Source organism: Hyla sarda, chromosome 5 (assembly GCF_029499605.1).
Source record: "Hyla sarda isolate aHylSar1 chromosome 5, aHylSar1.hap1, whole genome shotgun sequence".
NCBI classification, from domain to species: Eukaryota; Metazoa; Chordata; class Amphibia; order Anura; family Hylidae; genus Hyla; species Hyla sarda.
In genome coordinates this window covers 263,754,047-263,781,184 of record NC_079193.1, presented here as the reverse complement: position 1 = coordinate 263,781,184, position 27,138 = coordinate 263,754,047, and the positions used below count along the sequence as shown (strand labels likewise).

The following is a 27,138-nucleotide window of genomic DNA, read 5'->3' as shown; positions in this document are numbered from 1 at the left end:
TCCGGGGACTGATTACAAACGGGGTGCTGCGTGCATGATCCCGGGTGTCCCCAGCTGCGGGACTCCCGCAATCAGGCATCTTATCTCCTATCCTTTGGATAGGGGATAAATGTGTAAGCACCGGAGTACCCCTTTAACACTCCACAGGTGTTTGACGACTTTGCGTTGAAGTTGGACGTGAAAATTGAAAATTTGATTTTTAACACTAAAATGATGGTGTTACCCCAAATACAAGATTGTGGGGGTCCCCAGCAGCGGGACCCCCGCGGTGAGACATCTTATCCCCTATTCTTTAGATAGGGGATAAGATGTCTCAGGGCCGGAGTACCCCTTTAAGAGCTAAATTGTCCATTTGTGTTTGCATTACAGCAAAATGTTTGTGCAATAAATATGTAACAAACAGAAGAGTAAAGATTCCTAAAATAAAGTGTCAGAATGAACGTCATGAGGATCTACCTAAACACAAAAGGTAAACATTGCTTCAGTCCACTTTCTTAGACTTCTGTACCATCAAATGTGTAATCCCATGCCGTGGTTGTGATGTGACCAGAGCTTTAGTGCCACATTACATGGGTTGATTATTGGCCAAATAGGCTGATATTGGTGTATAATAGGCCCAATGATCAGCCAGCGCATGAGTAAACGCTCATTCATCGCCTGTTTGCATCTTTTATGCTGGTGAAGAAAATCCTTTTCATCAGACTCACATCTCACTGTGTAATAGGGGATACGTGGCCAACAATAATGGAACTAAAGGGCTGCACAAACCATCCAGTGATCTTTCCTGTGGCCCTGCCAGCATGATAATCGATCCTTGTAATAAGCTTCATAAATGGGTACTAATCTACCAATGTAATACTACCCTAATACAGTCATATGTCAAACTTACCATCACCAATAAGGACCAGGCTAGATTGGTTTGTTGCCCTTCCATCTTGTATCTGGAAGGTAAAGGTCCCTTCATCCTCATTCTCAAGGCTCTCCATAACCATCTCTATGATGCCAGTCTTACTATCCAAGTTCATCTTATATTTCTTTATGAAAGAGAGAACAGAAAAGTGCATTGTATGCATAATATTGTTTAATATCTCAGAGGGGAGGGGATACTTAAATGGGCACTGTCACCAACTTTATTTTTTGATATGTTGTAGTACTTATGTACTACAACATATCTCTAATATACTTTTATTATTATTATTTTTTCATTAAAAAGGTTTAATTTACATTTAAAAATCAGCCACTGAAAAAGGACTGATTTTGGAGTGGCAATCAGTCCTTTTTCAGTTAGGCTGCACTCGCTCCCTGCCTGTCAATCAGACAGACGGGAGCGAGCGCATTGGCTCCCCGGCCACTGGCTGGAAGGCCACTCCTCCCGCACATCGCCGCCGCCTCATTGCCGCCGCTGTCCCTGCACGCCCGCTGCCGGACTCTGCAGTAACTGCAAGTGTAATGAGGGAGCGGGGTATGCGGGGCGGGAGGGGAGGAGGGAACGGGCTAGTGCCGTAGGGGGGGGGGGGGGGGGGAAACGGGCTAACAAAAAAAAAAAATAGGATGGTGGGAGCTACCCTTTAAGTCTGTACTTGGTGCCTATCAGTGAACAGGCACACATTTTTGTGCAAACCCCTGATTTGTGCAAACATTGTGAAACTTTCTTCAATCGGCACCCTGCTGATCAACTGGGTGGGGCTTGGCACAGAGAGGACATGGTTTCATGTGGAGGGGGCATGGCAGCTCCACGAACTGAATTTACTACAATTTACACCTAAATGGGAGCTGTGTTAAAATCCATCAGAATATATATTGGTGTCACGATTCGGCTGGCAGGAGGTGGATCCTCTGTGCCAGAGAGGGATTGGCGTGGACCGTGCTAGTGGACCGGTTCTAAGTTACTACTGGTATTCACCAGAGCCCGCCGCAAAGCGGGATGGTCTTGCAGCGGCGGTAGTAACCAGGTCGTATCCACTAGCAACGGCTCAACCTCTCTGACTGCTGAAGATAGGCGCGGTACAAGGGAGTAGACAAGAGCAAGGTCGGACGTAGCAGAAGGTCGGGGCAGGCAGCAAGGATCGTAGTCAGGGGCAACGGCAGGAGGTCTGGAACACAGCCTAGGAACACACTAGGAAACGCTTTCACTGGCACAATGGCAACAAGATCCGGCAAGGAAGGGAAGGGGAAGTGAGGTTAAATAGGGAAGTGCACAGGTGAATGACTGATTAGACCCACTGCGCCAATCAGCGGCGCAGTGGCCCTTTAAATCGCAGAGACCCGGCGCTCGCGCGCCCTAGGGAGCGGGGCCGCGCGCGCCGGGACAGGACCGACGGAGAGCGAGTCAGGTACGGGAGCCGGGGTGCGCATCGCGAGCGGGCGCCACCCGCATCGCGAATCGCATCCCAGCTGGGGGCGGTATCGCAGCGCACCCGGTCAGTAGATCTGACCGGGGCGCTGCAGTAGCGAGGATGTTGCGAGCGCTCCGGGGAGGAGCGGGGACCCGGAGCGCTCGGCGTAACAGTACCCCCCCCTTGGGTCTCCCCCTCTTCTTGGAGCCTGGGAACCTGAGGAGCAGACTTTTGTCTAGAATGTTGTCCTCAGGTTCCCAGGATCTCTCTTCAGGTCCACAGCCCTCCCAATCAACCAAAAAGAACCTTTTTCCTCTGACCGTCTTGGAGGCCAGTATCTCCTTCACTGAGAAGACGTCAGAAGAACCGGAAACAGGAGTGGGAGAAACAAGCTTGGGAGAGAAACGGTTGATGATGAGTGGTTTAAGAAGAGAGACATGAAAGGCATTAGGAATACGAAGAGAAGGAGGAAGAAGAAGTTTGTAAGAGACAGGATTAATTTGGCACAAGACTTTGAAAGGACCAAGATAGCGTGGTCCCAGTTTGTAACTGGGGACACGAAAGCGGACATATTTAGCGGAGAGCCATACCTTGTCTCCGGGAGCAAAAATGGGGGGAGCTCTTCTTTTCTTATCGGCAAACTTTTTCATGCGAGATGAAGCCTGTAAAAGAGAATTTTGGGTCTCTTTCCATATGGTGGAAAGATCACGAGTCACTTCATCTACCGCGGGCAAACCAGAGGACAAGGGAATAGGGAGGGGGGGAAGAGGGTGACGGCCGTACACCACGAAAAATGGGGATTTAGCAGAAGATTCAGAGACTCTAAAGTTGTACGAGAATTCGGCCCAAGGTAGAAGATCTGCCCAGTCATCCTGGCGGGAGGAAACAAAATGCCGTAAATAGTCACCCAGGACCTGGTTAATTCTTTCTACTTGCCCATTGGATTGAGGATGATAAGCAGAAGAGAAGTTTAATTTAATCTTGAGTTGTTTACAGAGAGCCCTCCAGAATTTAGACACGAATTGGACACCTCTATCCGAGACAATCTGCGTGGGCAAACCGTGAAGACGAAAAATGTGTACAAAAAATTGTTTTGCCAACTGAGGCGCTGAAGGAAGACCAGGAAGAGGAATAAAATGTGCCATCTTGGAAAATCGATCAACGACCACCCAAACAACAGTGTTGCCACGGGATGGGGGTAGGTCTGTAATAAAGTCCATACCAATCAGAGACCAAGGCTGTTCGGGGACAGGCAGAGGGTGAAGGAGACCAGCAGGCTTCTGGCGAGGAGTCTTATCCCGGGCACAGACAGTACAGGCCCGCACAAAATCCACAACATCTGTTTCCAGAGTCGGCCACCAATAGAAACGAGAGATGAGTTGCAAGGACTTTTTGATGCCCGCATGGCCTGCGAGGTGGGAGGAGTGACCCCATTTGAGAATCCCGAGAAGCTGGCGTGGAGAAACAAAGGTCTTCCCTGGAGGAGTTTGCCTGATGGAGGCTGGAGAAGAGGAGATCAGACAGTCAGGAGGAATGATGTGTTGCGGAGAGACCTCTACTTCCGAGGCATCCGAGGAACGAGAGAGAGCATCAGCCCTAATGTTCTTGTCGGCAGGGCGAAAATGAATTTCAAAGTTAAAACGGGCAAAGAACAACGACCACCTGGCCTGGCGAGGATTCAGCCGTTGGGCAGACTGGAGATAGGAGAGATTCTTGTGATCGGTGAAAATGATAACTGGAAATTTTGATCCCTCCAGCAGATGCCTCCATTCCTCAAGTGCCAATTTAATGGCCAGTAGTTCTCGATCCCCGATGGAGTAGTTCCTCTCCGCCGGAGAGAAGGTCCTAGAAAAAAAACCACAAGTAACAGCATGCCCGGAAGAATTTTTTTGTAGAAGGACCGCTCCAGCTCCCACTGAGGAGGCATCAACCTCCAATAGGAAGGGTTTAGATGGGTCAGGTCTGGAGAGCACGGGAGCAGAAGAAAAGGCAGACTTGAGCCGTTTAAATGCGTCTTCCGCTTGAGGAGACCAGGACTTAGGATTGGCATTCTTCTTGGTTAAAGCCACGATAGGAGCCACAATAGTGGAAAAATGTGGATTAAATTGTCTGTAATAATTGGCGAACCCCAAAAAACGTTGGATAGCACGGAGTCCGGAGGGGCGTGGCCAATCTAAGACGGCAGAGAGTTTATCTGGGTCCATTTGTAGTCCCTGGTCAGAGACCAAGTATCCTAGGAAAGGAAGAGATTGACATTCAAACAGACATTTCTCCATTTTGGCATAAAGTTGATTGTCTCGAAGTCTGTGAAGAACCATGCGGACATGCTGGCGATGTTCTTCTAAGTTGGCAGAAAAAATCAGAATATCGTCCAGATACACAACAACACAGGAATATAAGAGATCACGAAAAATTTCATTAACAAAGTCTTGGAAGACGGCAGGGGCGTTGCACAGGCCAAAGGGTATGACCAGATACTCAAAGTGTCCATCTCTGGTGTTAAATGCAGTTTTCCATTCGTCCCCCTCCCTGATGCGGATGAGATTATATGCACCTCTTAAGTCCAGTTTGGTAAAGATGTGGGCACCTTGAAGGCGATCAAAGAGTTCAGAGATAAGAGGTAGGGGGTAGCGGTTCTTTACCGTGATTTTATTAAGTCCGCGGTAATCAATGCAAGGACGTAGGGAGCCATCTTTTTTGGACACAAAGAAAAATCCAGCACCAGCAGGAGAGGAGGATTTGCGGATAAACCCCTTTTTGAAATTTTCCTGGATGTATTCAGACATAGCAAGAGTCTCTGGGGCGGACAGAGGGTAAATTCTGCCCCGGGGTGGAGTAGTGCCCGGGAGGAGGTCAATAGGACAGTCAAAAGGCCTGTGAGGGGGTAAAGTCTCAGCTTGCTTTTTGCAAAATACGTCAGCATAGTCCATATAAGCCTTAGGGAGACCGGTTACAGGAGGAACCACAGGGGCACGGCAGGGAGTACTGGGAACCGGTTTAAGACAGTCCTTGAAACAAGAAGTACCCCAGCTCTTGATCTCTCCTGTGGACCAATCAAGGGTTGGGGAATGGCGTTGAAGCCACGGTAGTCCAAGGAGAATGTCGGAAGTGCAATTGGAGAGGACCAAAAACTCAATTTTTTCGTGATGAGGTCCGATGCACATTAGGAGGGGTTCCGTGCGGTAACGCACGGCACAGTCCAATCTTTCCTTGTTAACACAATTGATGTAGAGGGGTCTGGCGAGACTGGTCACAGGGATGTTGAACCTGTTGATGAGAGAGGCCAAAATAAAATTTCCTGCAGATCCGGAATCCAAGAAGGCCTTAGTAGAGAAGGAGAAGGTAGAGGCAGATATCCGCACAGGCATAGTAAGGCGTGGAGAAGCAGAGTTGACATCAAGAACTGTGTCACCTTTGTGCGGAGTCAGCGTACGTCTTTCCAGGCGGGGAGGACGGATAGGACAATCCTTCAGGAAGTGTTCGGTACCGGCACAGTACAGGCAAAGATTCTCCATGCGGCGTCGTGTCCTCTCTTGAGGTGTCAAGCGAGACCGGTCAACTTGCATAGCCTCCACGGCGGGAGGCACAGGAACGGATTGCAGAGGACCAGAGGAGAGAGGAGCCGGGGAGAAAAAACGCCTCGTGCGAACAAAGTCCATATCCTGGCGGAGCTCCTGACGCCTTTCGGAAAAACGCATGTCAATGCGAGTGGCAAGATGAATGAGTTCATGTAGGTTAGCAGGAATTTCTCGTGCGGCCAGAACATCTTTAATGTTGCTGGATAGGCCTTTTTTAAAGGTCGCGCAGAGGGCCTCATTATTCCAGGATAATTCGGAAGCAAGAGTACGGAATTGGATGGCGTACTCGCCAACGGAAGAATTACCCTGGACCAGGTTCAGCAGGGCAGTCTCAGCAGAAGAGGCTCGGGCAGGTTCCTCAAAGACAGTTCGAATTTCCGAGAAGAAGGAGTGTACAGAGGCAGTGACGGGGTCATTGCGGTCCCAGAGCGGTGTGGCCCATGACAGAGCCTCCCCAGACAGAAGGCTGACTACGAAAGCCACCTTAGACCTTTCAGTAGGAAACTGGTCCGACATCATCTCCAAGTGCAGGGAACATTGTGAAAGAAAGCCACGGCAAAACTTAGAGTCCCCATCAAATTTATCCGGCAAAGAAAGTCGTAGGCCGGAAGCGGCCACTCGCTGCGGAGGAGGTGCAGGAGCTGGCGGAGGAGATGATTGCTGAAGCTGTGGTAGTAACTGCTGTAGCATCACGGTCAGTTGAGACAGCTGGTGGCCTTGTTGCGCTATCTGTTGCGACTGCTGGGCGACCACCGTGGTGAGGTCGGCGACAACTGGCAATGGAACTTCAGCGGGATCCATGGCCGGATCTACTGTCACGATTCGGCTGGCAGGAGGTGGATCCTCTGTGCCAGAGAGGGATTGGCGTGGACCGTGCTAGTGGACCGGTTCTAAGTTACTACTGGTATTCACCAGAGCCCGCCGCAAAGCGGGATGGTCTTGCAGCGGCGGTAGTAACCAGGTCGTATCCACTAGCAACGGCTCAACCTCTCTGACTGCTGAAGATAGGCGCGGTACAAGGGAGTAGACAAGAGCAAGGTCGGACGTAGCAGAAGGTCGGGGCAGGCAGCAAGGATCGTAGTCAGGGGCAACGGCAGGAGGTCTGGAACACAGGCTAGGAACACACTAGGAAACGCTTTCACTGGCACAATGGCAACAAGATCCGGCAAGGAAGGGAAGGGGAAGTGAGGTTAAATAGGGAAGTGCACAGGTGAATGACTGATTAGACCCACTGCGCCAATCAGCGGCGCAGTGGCCCTTTAAATCGCAGAGACCCGGCGCGCGCGCGCCCTAGGGAGCGGGGCCGCGCGCGCCGGGACAGGACCGACGGAGAGCGAGTCAGGTACGGGAGCCGGGGTGCGCATCGCGAGCGGGCGCCACCCGCATCGCGAATCGCATCCCGGCTGGGGGCGGTATCGCAGCGCACCCGGTCAGTAGATCTGACCGGGGCGCTGCAGTAGCGAGGATGTTGCGAGCGCTCCGGGGAGGAGCGGGGACCCGGAGCGCTCGGCGTAACAATTGGTATCTTTCGCAGCTGCCTTAGCTAACTCTTCTTTCAGACAGTTCTGCGATATCTTCTGATGTCTATTAACTTACCTCTCCATGTTTAATCTCCTTATCATTGAACACATGGTTGGCCTTAGCATTACTAGAGAGTTTCTCAGCTTGCATCCAAAAGCGAACTTGTCCCTTTTCTAAGATCTCTACAGCCAAGCCAGACTTCAGAGGAACAACTGTAAAAGAAGTAAAGACAATATAAGATTCAGCTTTATACCGGACTGGGGTTCTAAGGGTGCAGCAGTGTTGGGGGGGGGGGGCTTACTCTTCATCTATACAGGACATGTGTACATCCACTCTCAGGCTATGTTCACACATTCTAAAATAATAAAGAGTAAACACTAAAGTAAACAAGGTATAAAAATTGGCCATTTTTATTAAGGTCTATGGAAAAGTAACCATATCCAATGTTGGAATTACGGCAGTTTTTGTTTTGTTTATTTATTTCTTTTAAACAATGTGTTCACTGACAGCTGCTTTTCCATAGACTTTAATATAACATTATTAGTTAATTTTATACCCATATTAGTAAATTTTTTATATCTATATAAAGGCCACTTTTTTGTTTTTATCGTATCAAATTGTTAGCTTTAAATTTGTCTCTAAGGCTGGAATTCCACTTGTTTTTTTTTTTTGGGGGGGGGGGGGGTGGTCGAACGCCAAGAAAAACGCCAATTCTGCCGCATGGCGTTTTTTCGGCCAAAAAGATGCGAACAGATTCTTTTTCCACTTTGCATTCTTTAGTTTGGAGTTTCATCCTTTTGGCATTTTTCACTCCTTTTTGGCGTCTTTCAGCTCCTTGGCGGTTTAGCAAAATTGCATGTTAAGCCTATGGCATTTTTTCCCCTGAAATCGTGGCATTTTTCTCCCATAAATTTTTAAACAGGGATCAATTTATGTGGGCGGGCAGGGCACTAAACATATAGCCGACAATAATAAAAATGTAGTGTGTGTTTGGTAGTACTACTACTCCCAGCATGGAACGCACTGTTCCATGATGGGACTAGTAGTACCTGTACTAATTGACAGATCACCTGGGTCTGTTGCGATCCTCCTGTATATTGTATAGATGCGGCCGACCACTCTTCTATGGTCCCTGCACTGCCGTATATATACACCTATTCATATTTCCAGCAGAGAGCTGTGATTAACCAGATGGTTCCAGCCAATCAAAACTCTCTGTAAAAAATTCTGAATAGGTGTATATATACGGCAGTGCAGGGGAACGTAGAAGAGCGTCCGGCCGCATCTATACATTATACAGGAGGATCACAACAGGTGTCAGGAGTGAAATCCACTGTGATCTTTCCTTAACTGCAGGTACTACTACTCCCAATATGGATCATACTCTGCTCAATGCTGGGAGCAGTTGTTCCTGCATTAATAGACAGATCGCAACAGGTGTCAGAAGTTACATTTTCTGCGATTTATCTATTAATGCAGGTACTACAGCTCCCAGCATGGAGCAGACTGTGCTCCATGTTGGGAGTAGTAGTACCTGTAGTTAAGGACAGATCACAGCAAGTGTCACTCCTGACACCCAATGCGATCGTCCTATCTATTGCAGAGATGCGGAAAGGATTTCTCCTGCGCTCTGCATCTCTGCACTATACTCCGGCCGGCCAGTGTTGTGAATAGAACATCACTCATTCATATTTCCCTCTGAGAGCGGTGATTGGCTGCAACCATCCGGCCAATCCCCACTCTGGGCAGAAAATATGAATGAGAGATGTTCTATTCACATCACTGACCGGACGGAGTATAGTGCAGAGATGCGAGTGTATACTGTATAGAGTGGCTCTGCATCTCTGCTATATTATGGATGGGGCAAAATGTCTATTAGTACAGGTACTACTACTCCCATCATGGAACAGTCTGTTCCATGCTGGAAGTAGTAGTACTACCTAAAAAATGAAAAAACAGAGACAAAAAGTGAAACACACACTTTATAAAAAAAAAATTATTAAAATTTCATTATAAAAATTATTTTTTTTAAACAAAGTATATTAGAAATATATATATATTTTTTGGACCCAACAAATTTTGAAAAAAACACCAAAGGGGCCAAAAATTCTATTTCCACTCAAATGCAAAAACGCCAGGAAATTGCACTGGCGTTTTTTTCAGTGAAAAAAACGCTGGAAAAAATACCAAGTAGAATCCTAGCCTAAGTGTAGTTGTCTTCTGCTGTACTTTTGGGGCCCATTATTGTATCCAAACTGAATTAATAGGACACAGATTGCTGTAAAACAGCCTTTAGTTTGCTGTGAAGATAATGAAGTGAAGACATAAAAGAGTAAAAAAATTATAACTAGAAAATGATAATATATTAGGGAGTATACAATAATATACACTGTAAAAACCTTTGCAATGCAAAGTTTCTAAAAAACTGAAATATACTTCTACTGAGCAAACAATGAATTTTATATTGCTTACAACATATGTTACACAACCAAAAGTGGCAGCCAATACAGAGAATGACAGTGTTATGTTTTTGCATTTCTACGATACTTTACTTGGGTATTTGCAGTCGTGGCTGAGCTGTAACAGGCGCTTGAGCTCTGCAGGGAGAGAACAAATATGATGAGTTTTCTATGGTGTTAGTTATTAGTAAACAGACAATGCCCACTATTAGAGATGAGCAAACTTACAGTAAATTCGATTCGTCACAAACTTCTCGGCTCGGCAGTTGATGTCTTTTCCTGCATAAATTAGTTCAGCTTTCAGGTGCTCCGGTGGGCTGGAAAAGGTGGATACAGTCCTAGGAGACTCTTTCCTAGGACTGTATCCACCTTTTCCAGCCCATCGGAGCACCTGAAGGCTGAACTAATTTACGCAGGATAAGTCATCAACTGCCGAGCCGAGAAGTTTGTGACGAATCGAATTTACTGTAAGTTCGCTCATCTCTACCCACTATGTCCTCTCTGACCCACACTGTACACTCAATGTAGCCATGGACATACAATTAACAGCAAAGATCACCTTCATTGAAGTAAATGCGAATTTAAAAAAACATTACTTTTCCCAGACAAAAGTTATTGCTCCCATTATCTTAATGGCCACAAGAAGCTGACTTCATTAACTTTATCATAAAAGGAAGCTTTGTTTAGAAAACCCATTTCCAAATAGCATATTAGGCAATTTTGAATAAATAAATGCAGGTGCAACTTCAGCCAGGTAGAAAGAGCAACTACAAAGCATACTTTCCACTCCGGACTTTACATTGATTTCAATGGGAAATGCTGTTTCCCTCTGTACAGATGCTGCTAAAATTCCTCCACAGTTTACAGCTGAACAATGGAGGTTCCAGCAGCAGAACACCCTATGATTAAAGGGGTACTCCGCCCCTAGACATCTTATCCCCTATCCAAAGGATAGGGGATAAGATGTCTCTTAGCGGGGGTCCCGCCGCTGTGGACCCCTGCAATATAGCATGCAGCACCCACCTGTTTCTGCTTCAAGCAGCGCTGGAGGTTCTGGCTCCCGACCACAGGAACGGAAGATCGTGACGTCACGACTCCGCTCCCTGTGTGACACCACGCCCCGCCCCCTCAAAGAAAGTCTACGGGAGTCACGCCCCCTCCCATAGACTGGCATTGAGGGGGCGGGGTGTGACATCACACAGGGGGCAAAGTCGTGAGGTCACAATCTTCCGTTCCCGTGGTCGGGAGCCAGAACCTCCAGCGCTGCATGAAGCAGATACAGGTGGGTGCTGCATGCTATATTGCTGGGGTCCCCAGCGGCGGGACCCCGGCAAACGGGGATAAGAGGTCTAGGGGTGGAGTACCCCTTTAACTCCTTAAGGACGCAGCCCATTTGGGCCTTAAGGACGCAGACAATTTTATTTTTACGTTTTTGTTTTTTCCTCCTCCCCTTCAAAAAATCATAATATATAATATAGCTTTTTTATTTTTCCATATAAGCGGCGTTATGAGGGCTAATTTTTTGCGCTGTGATCTGTACTTTTTATTTATACCATATTTGCTTATATAAAACTTTTAATACATTTTTTATTAATTTTTTTGGAATAAAATGTTATAAAAAAAGCAGCTATTTTGGACTTTTTTTTTTACGTTCCAGCCGTTCACCGTACGGTATCATTAACATTTTATTTTAATAGTTCAGATATTTACGCACGCGGCGATACCAAATATGTATATAAAATATTTTTTTAAGACTTTTTGGGGGTGAAATAGGGAAAATGGGACAATTTACATTTTTATTGGGGGAGGGTTTTTTTCACATTTTTTTTACAATTTTTTTTTACTTTTCTTACTTTTATTTTTACACTTTAATAGTCCCCATAGGGGACTATTTATAGCAGTCATTCGATTACTAATGCTGTTCAGTGCTATGTATAGGACACAGCACTGATCAGCATTATCAGTCATCTTCTGCTCTGGTCTGCGGGAAGGCAGATCAGAGCAGAAGACTCCCGGAAGCCAGCGGAGGCAGGTGAGGGGACCTCCGGCTGCCGTTCTGGATGATCGGACCGCCCGGGCGATCCGATCATCCATTTAAGTGACCGCGATGCTGCAGATGCCGTGATCTGTATTGATCACGGCATCTGAGGGGTTAATGGCGCACATCCGCGGGATAGCGGATGTTTGCCATTACCGGCGGGTCCCTGGCTGCGATCAACAGCTGGGACCTGCCGTGCATGATCCGGGCATCGCTCTGATGCCCGCGGTTATGCGATGCCCGCGGTTATGCTTAGGACGTAAATGTACGTCCTGGTTAAGTACCACCTCATCAGGACGTACATTTACGTCCTTCATCGTTAAGGGGTTAAAGGGGCACTCCTGAGGAAAAAATTTTTTTCAAATCAACTGGTGCCAGAAAGTTATATGGATTTATAATTTACTTCTATTCAGAAATCTTAATACTTCAAGTACTTATCAGCTGCTGTATGGTCAACAGGAAGTTGTGTTGTTCTTTTCAGTCTGACCACAGTGCTCTCTGCTGACACATCTGACTGTGTCAGGAACTGTGTGGAGCAGGAGAGGTTTGCTATTGGAATTTGCTCATGCTCTAGACAGTTCCTGACACAAACAGAGGTGGCAGCAGAGAGAACTGTGGTCAGACTGGAAAGAGCTACACAATGTACTCTGGAGCAAGCTGATAAGTACCGTAAGGATTGAAGGGGTATATATCAACTGGCTTCGGAAAGTTAAACAGATTTGTAAATTACTTCTATAAAAAAATCTTAATCCTTCCAATAGTTATTAGCTTCTGAAGTTTTCTGTCTAACTGCTCAATGATTATGTCACGTCCTGGGAGCTGTGCATGATGGGAAATTTTCCCCATAGGAACTGCACAGCTCCTGGGACGTGAGTCATCAGAGAGCAGTTAGATAGAAAACAACAACTCAACTTCAGAAGCTAATAACTATTGGAAGGATTAAGATTTTTTAATAGAAGTAATTTACAAATCTGTATAACTTTCTAGCACCAGTTGATTTGAAAACATTTTTTTTCCTCTGGTATACCCCTTTAAGGCAGTGTTTCCCAACCAGGATGCCTCCAGCTGTTGCAAAATTACAACTCCCAGCATGCTAGGAGTTGTAGTTTTGCAACAGCTGTTGGCACTCTGGTTTGGAAACATCGCATAAAGTGACACTTACAACGGATTTACAAATGATAGAGAAAGCCATAAATGTCTTGCACATTTGTAGTCATTGGCCCTCATTTACTAATAAAATCGGGTTGTAAGTCTATCTTGCTTTCTTACCCGACTGGTTTTGGTTTCCAACTCCTCTGAGCTGTCGGGAAAAAATCCACAACAATACAACAAATTCGGGTTGGAAGCCTTTATAAATACGTGGGAAAGCTCAGAAATGTCGGGTAACGCCGCTTTTTCGGGTTTGGGAGAATCCACATCGGGTCCGTCGGGAAAAAATGTTGCATCGGTGTCGCAGACTGGCGCATGATGTCTGTGACATGTCGTAGACAAAGATGCGCCAAAAAAACCCGACAAAAGAGGTCGGGTTTAGAATAGTAAATGAGGGCCATTCAGTGAGAAAAAAACAGCTATTGAAATTTTGCTTAAAAAAAAAATGTAAAAGCCTAAATTTACCTTCTTCATCTATTGTATAGCTAGATGAAACACCATCTGTCTCAGTAACAGCACAGGAGTAAATGCCAATATCTTCTTCAGATGGGTCTTTAAAAGAGATCTTTGCCCTAGGAGATGTTGAAATAAGTTTGATTCATACAATAAATCACTTACAACATTTATAACTAGTTTTCTAAAAATAAAAAAAAATAAAAAACACAACAAAACATATATGTATATTTGTTCAGTCACTTTATGGTAGATTACACCATACCACTTAAAGGGGTACTCCCGTGGAAAACTTTTTTTTTTTTTTTAAATCAACTGGTGCCAGAAAGTTAAACAGATTTGTAAATCACTTCTATTAAAAAAAAATCTTAATCCTTCCAGTACTTTTTAGGGGCTGCATACTAAAGAGAAATCTAAAAAAAAGAAATGCATTTCCTCTGATGTCATGACCACGGTGCTCTCTGCTGACCTCTGCTGTCCATTTTAGGAACTGTCCAGAGCAGCATATGTTTGCTATGGGGATTTTCTCCTGCTCTGGACAGTTCCTAGAATGAACAGCAGAGGTCAGCAGAGAGCACTGTGGTCATGACATCAGAGGAAATGCATTTCTTTTTTGGATTTCTCTTTAGTATACAGCCCCTAAAAAGTACTGGAAGGATTAAGATTTTTTAATAGAAGTGATTTACAAATCTGTTAATCACCAGTTGATTTAAAAAAAAAAAAGTTTTCCACGGGAGTACCACTTTAAATGGTATTGGCACTTTTATATTAAAGATAAACTGACAGGCTGTTCATCCACATGAAACCCAATATACTGGGTTATTTTTTATTTTTTTTAAGAGCCGAGGAACGTGCTCTCGAATCACCCAAAGTGCAAGAAAAAGTGCAAGCGTGTTACACTAAAAAAAACGTGCACAGAGGATGCGGTCTATCGCAAGCCCTTCTCCAATAGGAGAGAGCCCCCCCAACAAACCTTACCCTTCGCCTCCGGACCAAAAGGTACCTGCGAGGTTCCAGGTTCCATGTCCCTTTTCGCCGAAGCTACTAAGGGACCACAAATGCTCCCGCATCCCCCTTGGCGTTAGCCAAGGTATCTGCCCGCAGAGCCGATAACGGTTGGTACCCTGCCAAAGCAGAAGTACCCAGCGTGTTTGCAGGGAGGTGCGGAACCTAATGGCCACACACACCTCCCCTAGACCGCCAGGAGGGACACCCAGAAGGGCTACCGCATCCTGACAAATCCTGTGAACATACAACACGCAAAAAGTGACACAGTGACAAAAAGAAATAAATAAGTGAATGTGTGCAGATATACTGCCGGATCTATAAAAATGTCTCTGATCCTAGCCAGAAGGCCGGGAATCAAGATGTGAGTGCCACAAAGGTGAAGAGATCATGGTCCCCGTGCTTCAACTCAGTGAGCCAATACACCCAGTGAGTTTCGGCACCTCAGGGTCACCACTCCCCGAGGCACTAAAGTACCTTGGCTCTAGACTCTCTCTGCCCCATGGCAAGACCCGGAGATAACAGGTCACATCGGGGCAGCCGTCGAGCTGATTCCTCAGAACCAGCACTGGAACGCCCTGGTACACCTGCTCCCTACCATGCAGCACCCATCCCCACCAGCTCCATACTGGTGTCGCCTGCCACCAGCATTAAACTGATAAGAACAGATACTACACTTGATCTTAGCCATTATGGTGCGGGTTAACAGCATTAAAAAGAGGGGTCACTTACTTTAATTGGTGAAGTATTGGCAAAGTAACGTAAGTTTAAAGGGCACTCCACTAGCCAGCGTGGAACTAGGTGTTCTAAACGCTGTTTTCACGCTCTGGAGATCGGCCATGCCCCATCACGATGTCACGGCCACGCCCCCTCAATACAAGTCTATGGGAGGGGGCGTGACAACCGTCATGCCCTCTCCCATTGACTTGCATTAAGGGGGCATGGTCATGACATCAAGAGGGGGTGTGGCTGACCCCTGCAGCGTGAAAACAGCATTTGGAACATTTAGTTCCATGCTGGCCAGTGGAGTACCCCTTTAACTTCCTCTTGCTACTGTAATGCTGTGCGCTATGTAGATGAGGAGCCGGCCTGCCATACTCCACTGCCTCCCCAATATTCCCCCGCTCTGCCCATCCCTCTCATGAATATGCTAATGTCTTCACTCTTACGTCACTAGGATGTGAGAGCCTGCTGGCGCGTGAGTGCTGCTCTCTAAGAACTAGACAGTATTTTAGTAAGTTCCTCCCAATGTGTTGTTAGAACTGTCATTTAGTGTCACTGACCAATATAAAAGTGGGGTTTAGCCTATAAATAGCACTGACCATAGTTAGACATCAGCACTGCTCACCTGCCCCCTTTGGTCTCGATATTTACTCTAGATGAATCATCACCTATTGCTTCATAATCCTTGGACCACACAAATTTGGAGTCTGGAGTAAGTTGATCACACTCAAAGTTCAGTGAAATGACTCCATTATCATCCACCTCCACAACTACCTCCTTGGTACCTTGGATAAGAAGAAATAAAGTGACATTGGTAGATTTCAGCTGACGTCATGACTATATGTTTCTGAATTTTTGGAGCCATCTTTAAAATTACCTGGTTTGGTTTGTGCAAGGACTGGATCCGTCACATCAGATAACTTTCCTACACCGGCCTGGTTCACAGCTCTCACTCTCAGCACATAGTGAGCACCTTCTTTCAGGTTTTCGATCTAAAAGATAAGTATTTGTTTCCATTAATAAGTTAAGACAACGGCCCTGATTTACTATCAGCATAAATAGGGTGGGGGGGGGGGGGGGGTAATATAACTGTAAATAGGGTGGGTATCATATTATCATATTGTTTTATTATTGGATTTAAAATTTTATAAAATATATTTTCATAAAAAAACTGAAAAAAGCAAGGAGAGGAAAATAGAAACTAGGGCTAAAATTGACATTTTACAAGAAAATACCTTAATGTATGTGTTAGAGGTTGGTTTCTCATTCACACCTCTCCAGGTTTCTTCTGGAGCATTCTCTTCTTTAACATCTACGTAAAAGCCGGTCACTGGAGAACGACCAGTGTAGATTGGAGTTCTCCACAACAGAACCATAGAGTTACTCCTGACTTCAGTGAGAGTGAGCTCATGTGGTGGTCCTGTTGACAACAAAATCAAGATGGTAAACAATATTGTCCTCAATAGATATAAAAGGAGCACAGCCGTAAGGCGGTCTACATGCAAAAGAATTTATTTATTGATAGATAGGATTCAAATAGAATGCAAATTTGCTCTCCTCCAAAGGGAAGATAACTATAGTGTTCTTACTTCTGGCGGGGAGTGAATTTGAATATTTTTTTCCCAAGAAGCACTGTCAAAAAATAAGTCTTCATACCACGGATCTTTTTAATAAGAGTCAGTATCCACCTGAGCATAAAATTAAAAAGGCTATCCTCATACCATCTGATATATACCGACGCCATCTTTTGCCACCTAACCAAGACACTTGTTAGGGTGTATTCACACCACGTTTGTGCAATCGGGTGGGGGAATTTAAAAACGTGCCGCTGCTGTATCCCTGCCGGACCCATGCCACACCCCATTGACTTGAATGAGCTGCACAGAGTCAGATAGTGACTTTGGTCTGCTCATTTTTTGGGCCATATCCGTTTTTTGGGGGGGACTGAAAACCGTGGTCTGCCATGGTTTTCAGTCCAGTAATAAAACTGGCTAACGGTTCAAAAATGAGCAGACTGGCTCATCCAAATTAAAAGAGTGCGGTGCGGGTCCGACGGCCATATTGCAGTGGTGTGAATGCACCATTAACAGACTCTATCATGGGATCACAGAACCTAGGGTTTCAATTTCCTTTTCAATACAAACCTGGAGTGAGTAAGAATAATGTTCCATAGACATCAAATACTTATTTTCAGTTCCATTAAGCTCTTTCAGTTGATAACATTTTAGTATGATGGTTATTAATGCAAAGTAATAATGACATTTATGTGCATTACCTGGCACAGCAATGGTCCATTCTTCACATTTGAACGATTTACTTGGTTGGGAAGGTGTCCCTACCCCTGCCATGTTGCAGGCAGCTACTTGGTACTGATAGAGTGTGTTTTCTTTCAAGTTCAGAACCTATAGCACAGAATTAAAGATAATAAAGTGAGCGACCTGTTGTATCTGAACATATTGTATCACAATGTAACACTGGGCAATATTCAGTCTATGTAGTCAATAATAATTTTAGAATATATTTACATTTTTTACATGCGCCCTAGTAAATAATTCTAGTGGGTTGTAATACTACCTAATAGACTGTGGTTGGTGTATTATTCCCTTATATTAAGGTGCTGTTACATGCTGTATATGATTTTACTAGATGACTCTACATAGAATAGCATGGTCTACTACACTATTTCAATCAAGCCAAAAAAAAGCCTGATGGATGCCAAATTGACACTGTCTTGGCATTTTTGGGTGAATGGAGCCATAGTATAGACAGTAATACTTTATAGTATACAACATTATACAGCCTTAAAGAGTACTCTGCTGGAAAACATATTTTTTAAGTGTCACATGTGATTAGGCGTCTACCATACTACACTATGGAGCGTTTTTATTTTATGTCGTCATGACCTGGAGTCTGGCTGATCAGAATAAGTAATATAATATAACAGGAAAACGTACCCTGTAGGCCCTGTCAGTTATGGCTTTGACATTGGCCTCTTTCCACCTTTCTGGAACACCATTCACCACTTCCCGATAGTTGATGTAGTAGCCTTGAATGTCCACACCTCCAGTGATTTTCGGCAGCTTCCAACCAATCACCATAGAGTCACGAACACTCTCGAGAACAGTGATGTCATAAGGAGCAGAGGGGACCGCTGTTTTCATATGAACATTAGACAAGCATTTTTTGGTTTATTTGTGATCGTCTTAACAGTGAGGTTAGGAGGAGAAACACAATTAATATTGAACAAAGCCGTGTCAGGGAAAGGAACTGTACGTAATATGAAAAAGTGAATGCAGAATTTTAGTGAGCATCCAACGCTAACATCAGTGACTATGTGCAGTGAAAATGAGGTGCAAGGATCCTTTATAACCATATTTCTGTGTCCCTTAATCTGATAATGTTGTGCCATATCTCAAGGATATGCTAAAATATTATGAATGACCTCTGGGACTCCACCATATAGTGCAACTGAATAGCCAAGACTTTAGTCAAAAGTTGGCTGATCCCACAGACTTTGGCAGGAATGGCTAATTGTCAAGGGGCTGAGCTATATAACTATTCTCACCTCAACAATATATCAAGACAATGTAATATACTTAATGAAAACTGTTTGTAGCATTTAGTTTGGATTCTTAGTTACTGACAGTAATGGAAAGTTATGTTTAGTATAAGTATAACACTGATGCCTGCCATGCTACTTTATGTCTGTGATATGTTTATACTATACTCAGCATTGACTGGCCCTTTGGAGGGCACCTGATGTATTGGCAGTACGCTCTGCTGCTGGGCCCTTCTGAGCATCAGAGACACATGTAATGGGCAAGCATAGCTTTCAACTAAGTGTGCTGTCCAAGTGAGAGGGCTGAAAGGTGGGCCCCAAAAATGATTTTTTTTCTGGGGGCCCTAAGATACTCCAGTCTGTCTATACTATATTATATGTATGTCATGTTATTACAATCATTGCACCTGCAGTTTGTGTACACTTACCTGATCCAATATGTTAGAGGCTATTCAGTAATCTGTCATTCATTAACTATTGGCAATATGACATGGTCATTCCCTGGTAACCTCACGAGCCTTATGTGGCCAATGGCACTTTTATTGTATACTGTATACTATTTTATACTATTATACATATATTTATATGTATATCTTACCTTTATACTGGTATCACAGAGTACCGAGTAAAATGACAATGGCAATGCTATATTGCCATCACTGAGTTGCTGTGTAACAGTAATCTATAACCAATCAAAAATATCTGTCTCGCTGATTTACTTACCAAACCTCAGAAAAGTCGACAATGAAAATATAAGACAGCATTTAAAAGCAAGTCTTAAAGGGGTATTCCGCTGCTCAGCGCTTGGAACAAACTGTTCTGAATGCTGGAGCCGGCGCCGGGAGCTTGTGACATCATAGCCCCGTCCCCTCCTGTTGTCACACCCCGCCCCCTCAATGCAAGTCTATGGGAGGGGGCGTGACAGCCATCACGCCCCCTCCCATAGACTTGCATTGAGGGGGCGGGGGTGTGACATCATGAGGTGGCGGGGCTATGATGTCACAAGCTCCCGACACCGGCTCCAGTGTTCGGAACAGTTTGTTCCAAACGCTGAGCAGCGGAATACCCCTTTAATCTGGCATTGACCTCTATACTTACCTTTACTTCCCCAACCCACATCAACACACCATTTAAATACAAATTTATATTCAACCAATAAAGCAAATGTAAGGGTACACTAACACGTGCAGGATTGGATCTTCGGATTTGATGTTGCAGATTTAAAGCTGTGCTCATTTATCTACGTACACTGCTATCTGCAGCAGATCCTGTACATGTGAATGTACCCTTAGAGTGTATTTATATTATAATACATAGATAAATATATTTTGACGCATCAGTGTACAGCTCATTATGGTCTCCCTTGCATTAATTTTGGGCTGAAGCCTTCTTTGAACAGGCATTGCAACATCTGTAAACAAGGGAGTGAAGTCATGTGCCGTTTTCTCTTAGGATGGGTAAGAAGGGTGACGGACAAATCAAGTGCAGGTTATGTGCTGAATGTGTTAACAAACATGAGATGAGAGGAGGTATTTAAATATTGGCTATGGGGTTCCAGCTGCCCATGTGTAGTCCCTGCTGATAAGCACGCATCTAATATATGTTTTGTACTGGATACAGGGGTTGTCCAGGAATCGAAAAACAGACCTGTTTTCTTTCTAAGACCGCTCCCTGTCTGTCTGTTGGTATTACAACTTGGCTCCATTCACTTCAATGGAACAGAGCTGCAGAACCACACCCAACCTGGAGACAGACAGGGAGTGGTCTTTGGAAGAAATTATTTCTCTTTTTCGATTCCTGGATAACCCCTTTAAAGTGTCCGTCATTTCAGACAAATTTCTGTCATTCACATAGACATGTCAAAAGTTTTGGACCCCCACTGATCAGGAGAATGAGTTTCATAGGCAGGCTAACACAAACCTCCAACCTGTGGCCCCATCAGAAGTCTATGTGGACATGGCTGCTACTGAAGGAGTGAAGAACTTAAAGGGGCACTCCGCTGCTCAGCATTTGGAACAAACTGTTCTGAACGCTGGAGCCGGGAACTCGTGATGTCATAGCTCTGCCCCCTGGTGATGTCATGCCCCGCCCCCACTATTTCTCCCGTTACTATCTTCCGTCACATAATACCGTCCGTTATTAATAATGGGCTATAACGGGTTAAAACGGATAATGTAAAAATCCCATAGACTATAATAGGATCATCTAACGGCCGTATGGGATTTTCGTTTAACGGACGATTTTCAGTTTTTTTTTAACGGAACATTGAACGGATCTTTAAAACAGATACATTTTATAGTGTGAAAGCAGCCTTAGACTAATAAGACATAGATGGTGATATGCCAAACATGTTTTAGGCAAGGAAATACTTAAAGGGGTTCTCCGGTGGAAAACTTTTTTTTTTTTTTAAATCAACTGGTGCCAGAAAATTTAACAGATTTGTAAATTACTTCTATTAAAAAATCTTTACCCTTCCAGCACTTTTTTAGCAGCTGTATGCTACAGAGGAAATTCTTTTCTTTTTGAATTTCTTTTTTGTCTTGTCTACAGAGCTCTCTGCTGACACCTCTGTCCCTGTCAGGAACTATCCAGAGCAGCATAGGTTTGCAATGAGGATTTTCTCCTGCTCTGGACAGTTCCTGATACAGGCATCATGTGTCAGCAGAGAGCACTGTGGACAAGACCAAAAAGAAATTCAAAAAGAAAAGACTTTCCTCTGTAGCATACAGCCGCTAAAACGTACTGGAAGGGGAAAGATTTTTTTAATAGAAGTCATTTACAAATCTGTTTAACTTTCTGGCACCAGTTCATTTAAAAAAAAAAATATATATATATATAAATAATGTTTTCCATTGGAGTTAGGGTTAGCTAATATTGTAAGTAACAAACCAGACTGAGAACATCGGTCCAGTTTGAATCTATACTATTTGGAGACAATGATTCAGTACATCTTATAGCATATACGCTAAGTAACAAAGAGAGTACTTAATTGTGATAAATGAGGAGTATTACTGTGTGTAGAGCAGTGGTCTTCAACCTGCGGACCTCCAGATGTTGCAAAACTACAACTCCCAGCATGCCCGGACAGCCGTTGGCTGTCCGGGCATGCTGGGAGTTGTAGTTTTGCAACATCTGGAGGTCTGGAGGTTGAAGACCACTGGTGTAGAGACAAGCATGCTGAATTCATTACACAGTGTCCCATAGGGCAGGCTTTATGATGAATGCTGTGGATAGAATAAAGGGTATACAATGGTGAGTTCTACTTCTTTGAATACAAAAAATCCTGTTACTTTAAAGTTGTGTTTTATTTGTTTATTAGTCCATTACAGGTGCAGTAGTTTGTATTGTATCAAGACATGCAAACTTTCAACAATTTCTATTGAAAACTTTAGTGTTTTCAATGTATTGAACATTAGCATACATGATCAAACCTTATCACATTAACAAATGCAGAGTGATTTATTTGTTAGCATAACAGATTCTACTGACAGATATGGGATCTCTTAACCGGGAATGACATTCTGCACCTATAAAAGCCCCAAATCTGTTTATACATGGTATCAATTTATTTTATCCACTGCAAAACTGCAGCAGACCCTGATGTTTATTAACTGCACTGTGTGAATAGGAGTTAGCCCAGTTAAGAGAGCCCATATGGGAACTACATCTTTCACATGCAACAGTAAATTCAGTAAGATGCAATGGAAGTTCAAACGTGACATTCAGATATGTCAGCTAAATATTCATGGTATATCAGTAAGGGTGGGTTCACACCATGTTTTTGCAATACAGTTCCTATATCAGGTTTTTGATTTAAAAAAAAACGGATTCCTCAAAACCCGACTAAATTGTATCAAAATGTGTGTACAAATTTTTATCTGTATACGGTTGAAAAATGATGTCCGGTTACATCAGTTTTTTAAGAAAAAAAACACGTATACGTTTTGAACTTTTCACTCCATTATGAATAAAGTTTCATTTGTTTGATTGAAATTCCAAGAAAAAAAAAACTGTGGAAAGTCAAAAACCGTATGGTGGAAACTGGATGGAACCGTACGCACATACAGTTCTGTACGGTTCCCATTGACTCCCATGTTTAAAAAAAAAACGTATACGGTTTTTCACCTGGACCAAAAACCGTGGTAGGCCACGGTTTTCTGTCCGGAAAAAAAAAGTAAAAAACCATATGGCTTGAAAAACTGAGACAACCGTATACAATATGGTGCATACGGTTTTGAATGGGAAGTCTCTAGGCACAGTTTTCTGTACGGTCGCATACGTTTTTTAAATGAAACCGTATGCCGAAACCGTATAGCAAAATTGTGGTGTGAACCCACCCTAAGATATACACAGATATCCAGAAGGACCTTGTTATTCATTCATCAATTCATTAAAAACTTTCCATTTTCTACCAATTCGTTGGTAGACGCTGCTATAACACTTCTATAGAGCAAGAACCACTCCACTATATGTTATTATTACTAAACTCCTTCCCGGCCACCATTTATCCAGCGACATCCTGTCATTCTAGCTCTATAAGCAGTAACATTGCTATCTGTAATAATGATGGTGATGGGGCAATGATTATTTACTGCGTATTCCATGGATTGTCCATGACTTAAAGAGTCGGCGGGCTGGAGGGTACTTTACGTTCACACTTACTTTCATACTCGGCTCCTTCTTCCTGTGGCGAAGCTGTAGGAGCCATGGACTCATTACTTGCACTTATTTTACTTACTCCTGCAGGTCCAGCTTTATCACATATACTTGGTGAGATATTTTTGGTGTTAGCACTGCTATTGGGCAATGCATCTGTGATGGGGGACTGCTGTGTGGACTCATGCTTGACTGCCCGACATGCAGGGGAGTCTGTTAGTCCATCAGCACAAGCACTCAGTTCAGGGAACGCACCATGTGGCAATCCTCCCCCTACAGCATCCAGAAGATAACAAAGACAATGTTATTATATTGTACATTTATCATTTCCACCACTATGCAACAGAGGACTAATATGTGCTACCAGGACTGTCCCATTAGACACTGAAATGGAATCAGTGTCACCCATACTAACCTGGTGTTACAGGCTTATAGTGATGAAAACTATATTTACTACGTGCCGATACATGGCCCCATTTGTCCGCTATCCTTCTTATTCAGGCGGCAGGCTTGGTGCACCGGTGGCACTACAGGAGCGCTGCCCTTGTACCAAGCCTGCCACCCGAATAAGAAGGATAGCGGACAAACTCGGCCACAGACTGGGCTGTGGTAGGTAGAATTTTCATCAGTGTCACCCGCACTACAAGCCTGTAACAACAGGTTGATGACAGATTCCCTTGAAGGCTCCCGAAAACTTTCTGTTAAATTTGGCATGGACCACCCAATACTATCCAGAAAAAACAGCGACAGAAATAAATAGCAAAATCCCTAAAATGCCTACATAGAAAATCCAGTCCTAGGTGCTATACAGAAGCCCTCTGTTCTTTCATGGATGCAACAAAACAATTCACTACATAAACATGCACAATATATATATATGTTGCTCTACAAATCGAGAGAAATATAGGTTAGAAATTGGATAAACCAGTATATTAGAGGCTACATGGTCATGAGAACATTGACATAGCAGGCAACTCATCATTCATTTGCATATATATATATATATATATATATATATATATATATATATATTGCTAAATACTTACAGGAACACTCCAGACAAAACAGATACAGTGTCCCAGAATTATCAGTCAGTCAGAGGGCAAAAACTATTTATAATTTACCCATAGCCACCAATCACAGCTTAGCTTTTATTTTACCAGAACTTTTTAAGGCATGAAAGCTGAGCTGTGATTGGACAATATGGGGAAATCAGGTTGGTGAATCTTAGTGCAGGGTCTGTTATACTTAGTGCAGGGTCTAATGGGCCACTACATGACACAATGATCGTAAGTCTAGTAGAAAGCATCATGGAGGCTCAGTGGTTAGCACTGTTGCCTTAAAGCTTTGGGGTCCAAGGTTCAAATCCCACCATGAACAACATCTGCAAAGAGTTTATGTTCTCCCCACGTTTGCCTACATTTCCTTCCATACTTGAGAAAACATACTGATTGACTGAATTTAGATTGTGAGTTTCAATGGGGACAGGGACCAATTTGAGTGATGACAAACTATATACAGTTCTGTGGAATATTCTAGCACTATATACATAAAGGGCGAGATTTATCAAAACCAGTGAACAGGCAAAGTTGCCCATAGCAACCAATCAGATTGCTTCTTTCATTTTTCACATGCCTTGTTAAGAATGAAAGAAGCGATCTGAATGGTTGCTATGGGCAACTGTGCAACTTTGCCTCTCCACAGGTTTTGATAAATCTCCCTCACAGGGATTATTAGATCTTAAAGGGGTACTCCGCCCCTAGACATCTTATCCCCTATCCAAAGGATAGGGGATAAGATGTCAGATCGCCGGGGTCCCGCTGCTGGGGACCCCCTGGATCTACCATGCAGCACCCACCTGTAGCGGCTTCCAGAACCGCTGGAGGTCCTCAGGCTGAGTCTATCTCGACCACCGGGATGGAAGTTCGTGACGTCACGACTCTGCCCCGTGTGACGTCACACCCCGCCCCTCAACGCAAGTCTATGGGAGGGGGTGTGACAGCTGGATAGGGGATAAGATGTCTAGGGGCGGAGTACCCCTTTAAAGGATGCAGCTAAATGTCTATGTTTTCCTTATGCCTCAAATTCCATGAACACATGCCATTTTCAGTCAAGTTACATAGCAGCCTAATTCATGCTCAAGGATGTTACCTGTCAATAAGAATTGACAACTATGGTCTATGCTAAGAGCATTGAAGAAATTGTCAGCTTTGGATGTCTAAATATTTGAAGCATTCATAATAAAAATTTAATTTATTTTACTGAATGCATATCAACAGCTGTTGATGGGAGAATAACATGGCAGGACGACTAGAATTGTACTGGGCCGATTCAGCTCTTGATGGCTTTTCCAGAGGCTGACTAGAGATTGACTACAATAGTCAACCATTGATATCGGTAGTTAAACAGACAATCAAATTAAAGGGATATTTGGGGTTTATACATCTTATCCCCTATCCAAAGGATAAGGGATAAGATGTATGATCGAAGGGGTCCCACCACTGGGGACCCCCATGATCTCGGTGCAGCCCCCGGCAGAATGCCGGGGGCTGCACCGAGATCATGGGGGTCTCCAGCGGTGGGACCCCTGTGATCATACATCTTAGCCCTTATCCTTTGGATAGGGGATAAGATGTATAAACCCCAAATACCCCTATAATATATGTTGTGTTTATTTTTGGCAGAAAGTAAAATATACTTAAAATATTTGCAATCCTGATGTTTTCTTTCACAGTGCACTATGAACTATGCACATAAAGCAGAACATTCAGCTCCATGCCGTTAGAATTGCTAAAATGACCTATATCTTGTATTAATGGTAGATCCATGCAATGTTAGTAGACAACTTAGAGACATGACAATGTGCAGAAGTGCAAGTGCATGACTGTTAGATATGGATATTACATACTGAACCATGAAGTCTGGGTTTCCATCTACACAGATACCGTAACATGAAGAAATGTGTCTCCTGACAAGCTGGAAGGCTAGTTGGTGTAAGGGTGGTGACGTGTACTTACAAAGAACATCACAGATTAACATTGGATGGGTTGTGGTGAAGTGATAAATCAACATCTAAAAGGAAATGTGGGGTGATGGTGCAAGGCAATAGCAATGATTAAATGATCATTATATCTAGGAAAGCAAGGAATCTCATTGTAGAACAAATATACCAAATCTGAAAACCATTGAAATGGCATCACTTACCAATGGCAGCTTTTACTTCTATTGCCTCAGAGTCAGAAGAGTAGCCACTAAGACCAGCGGCATTTACAGCTCGGACTCGGAGAATGTATTTTTCGCCAGTGAGAAGGCCATGGCAAATAAATCTGTGTCCAGGAAGAGGCGTAGAGGAGAGGTTTACATATTTGTAGTATATGAACAGGAATATACACTGCTCAAAAAATAAAGGGAACACTTATACAACACAATGTAAGTCCAAGTCAATCACACTTCTGGGAAATCACACTGTCCACTCAGGAAGCAACACTGATTGACAATCAATTTCACATGCTGTTGTGCAAATGGAACAGACAACAGGTGGAAATTATAGGCAATTATCAAGTCCCCCCCCAATAAAGAAGTGGTTCTGCAGGTGGTGACCACAGACCACTTCTCAGTTCCTATACTTCCTGGCTGATGTTTTGGTCACTTTTGAATGCTG

At 44.0% G+C, this 27,138-nt stretch overlaps 1 protein-coding gene across 1 annotated transcript in view; it reads right to left on the bottom strand.

Annotated features, from left to right (window-relative positions):
* Positions 1–27,138, bottom strand: part of MYOM1 (myomesin 1) — a 127,277-nt gene that overhangs the window by 37,213 nt on the left and 62,926 nt on the right. Inside the window, exons 17-27 of the mRNA XM_056521647.1 lie at positions 26,682–26,803; positions 23,484–23,750; positions 18,217–18,413; positions 17,538–17,664; positions 16,498–16,682; positions 16,140–16,254; positions 15,888–16,047; positions 13,547–13,653; positions 9,988–10,032; positions 7,511–7,647; positions 890–1,034 (exon numbers count right to left, since the gene is read on the bottom strand). Of these exons, the coding sequence (XP_056377622.1) occupies positions 890–1,034; positions 7,511–7,647; positions 9,988–10,032; positions 13,547–13,653; positions 15,888–16,047; positions 16,140–16,254; positions 16,498–16,682; positions 17,538–17,664; positions 18,217–18,413; positions 23,484–23,750; positions 26,682–26,803 (1,607 nt within the window). The remainder of the gene's footprint in view (positions 1–889; positions 1,035–7,510; positions 7,648–9,987; positions 10,033–13,546; positions 13,654–15,887; positions 16,048–16,139; positions 16,255–16,497; positions 16,683–17,537; positions 17,665–18,216; positions 18,414–23,483; positions 23,751–26,681; positions 26,804–27,138) is intronic.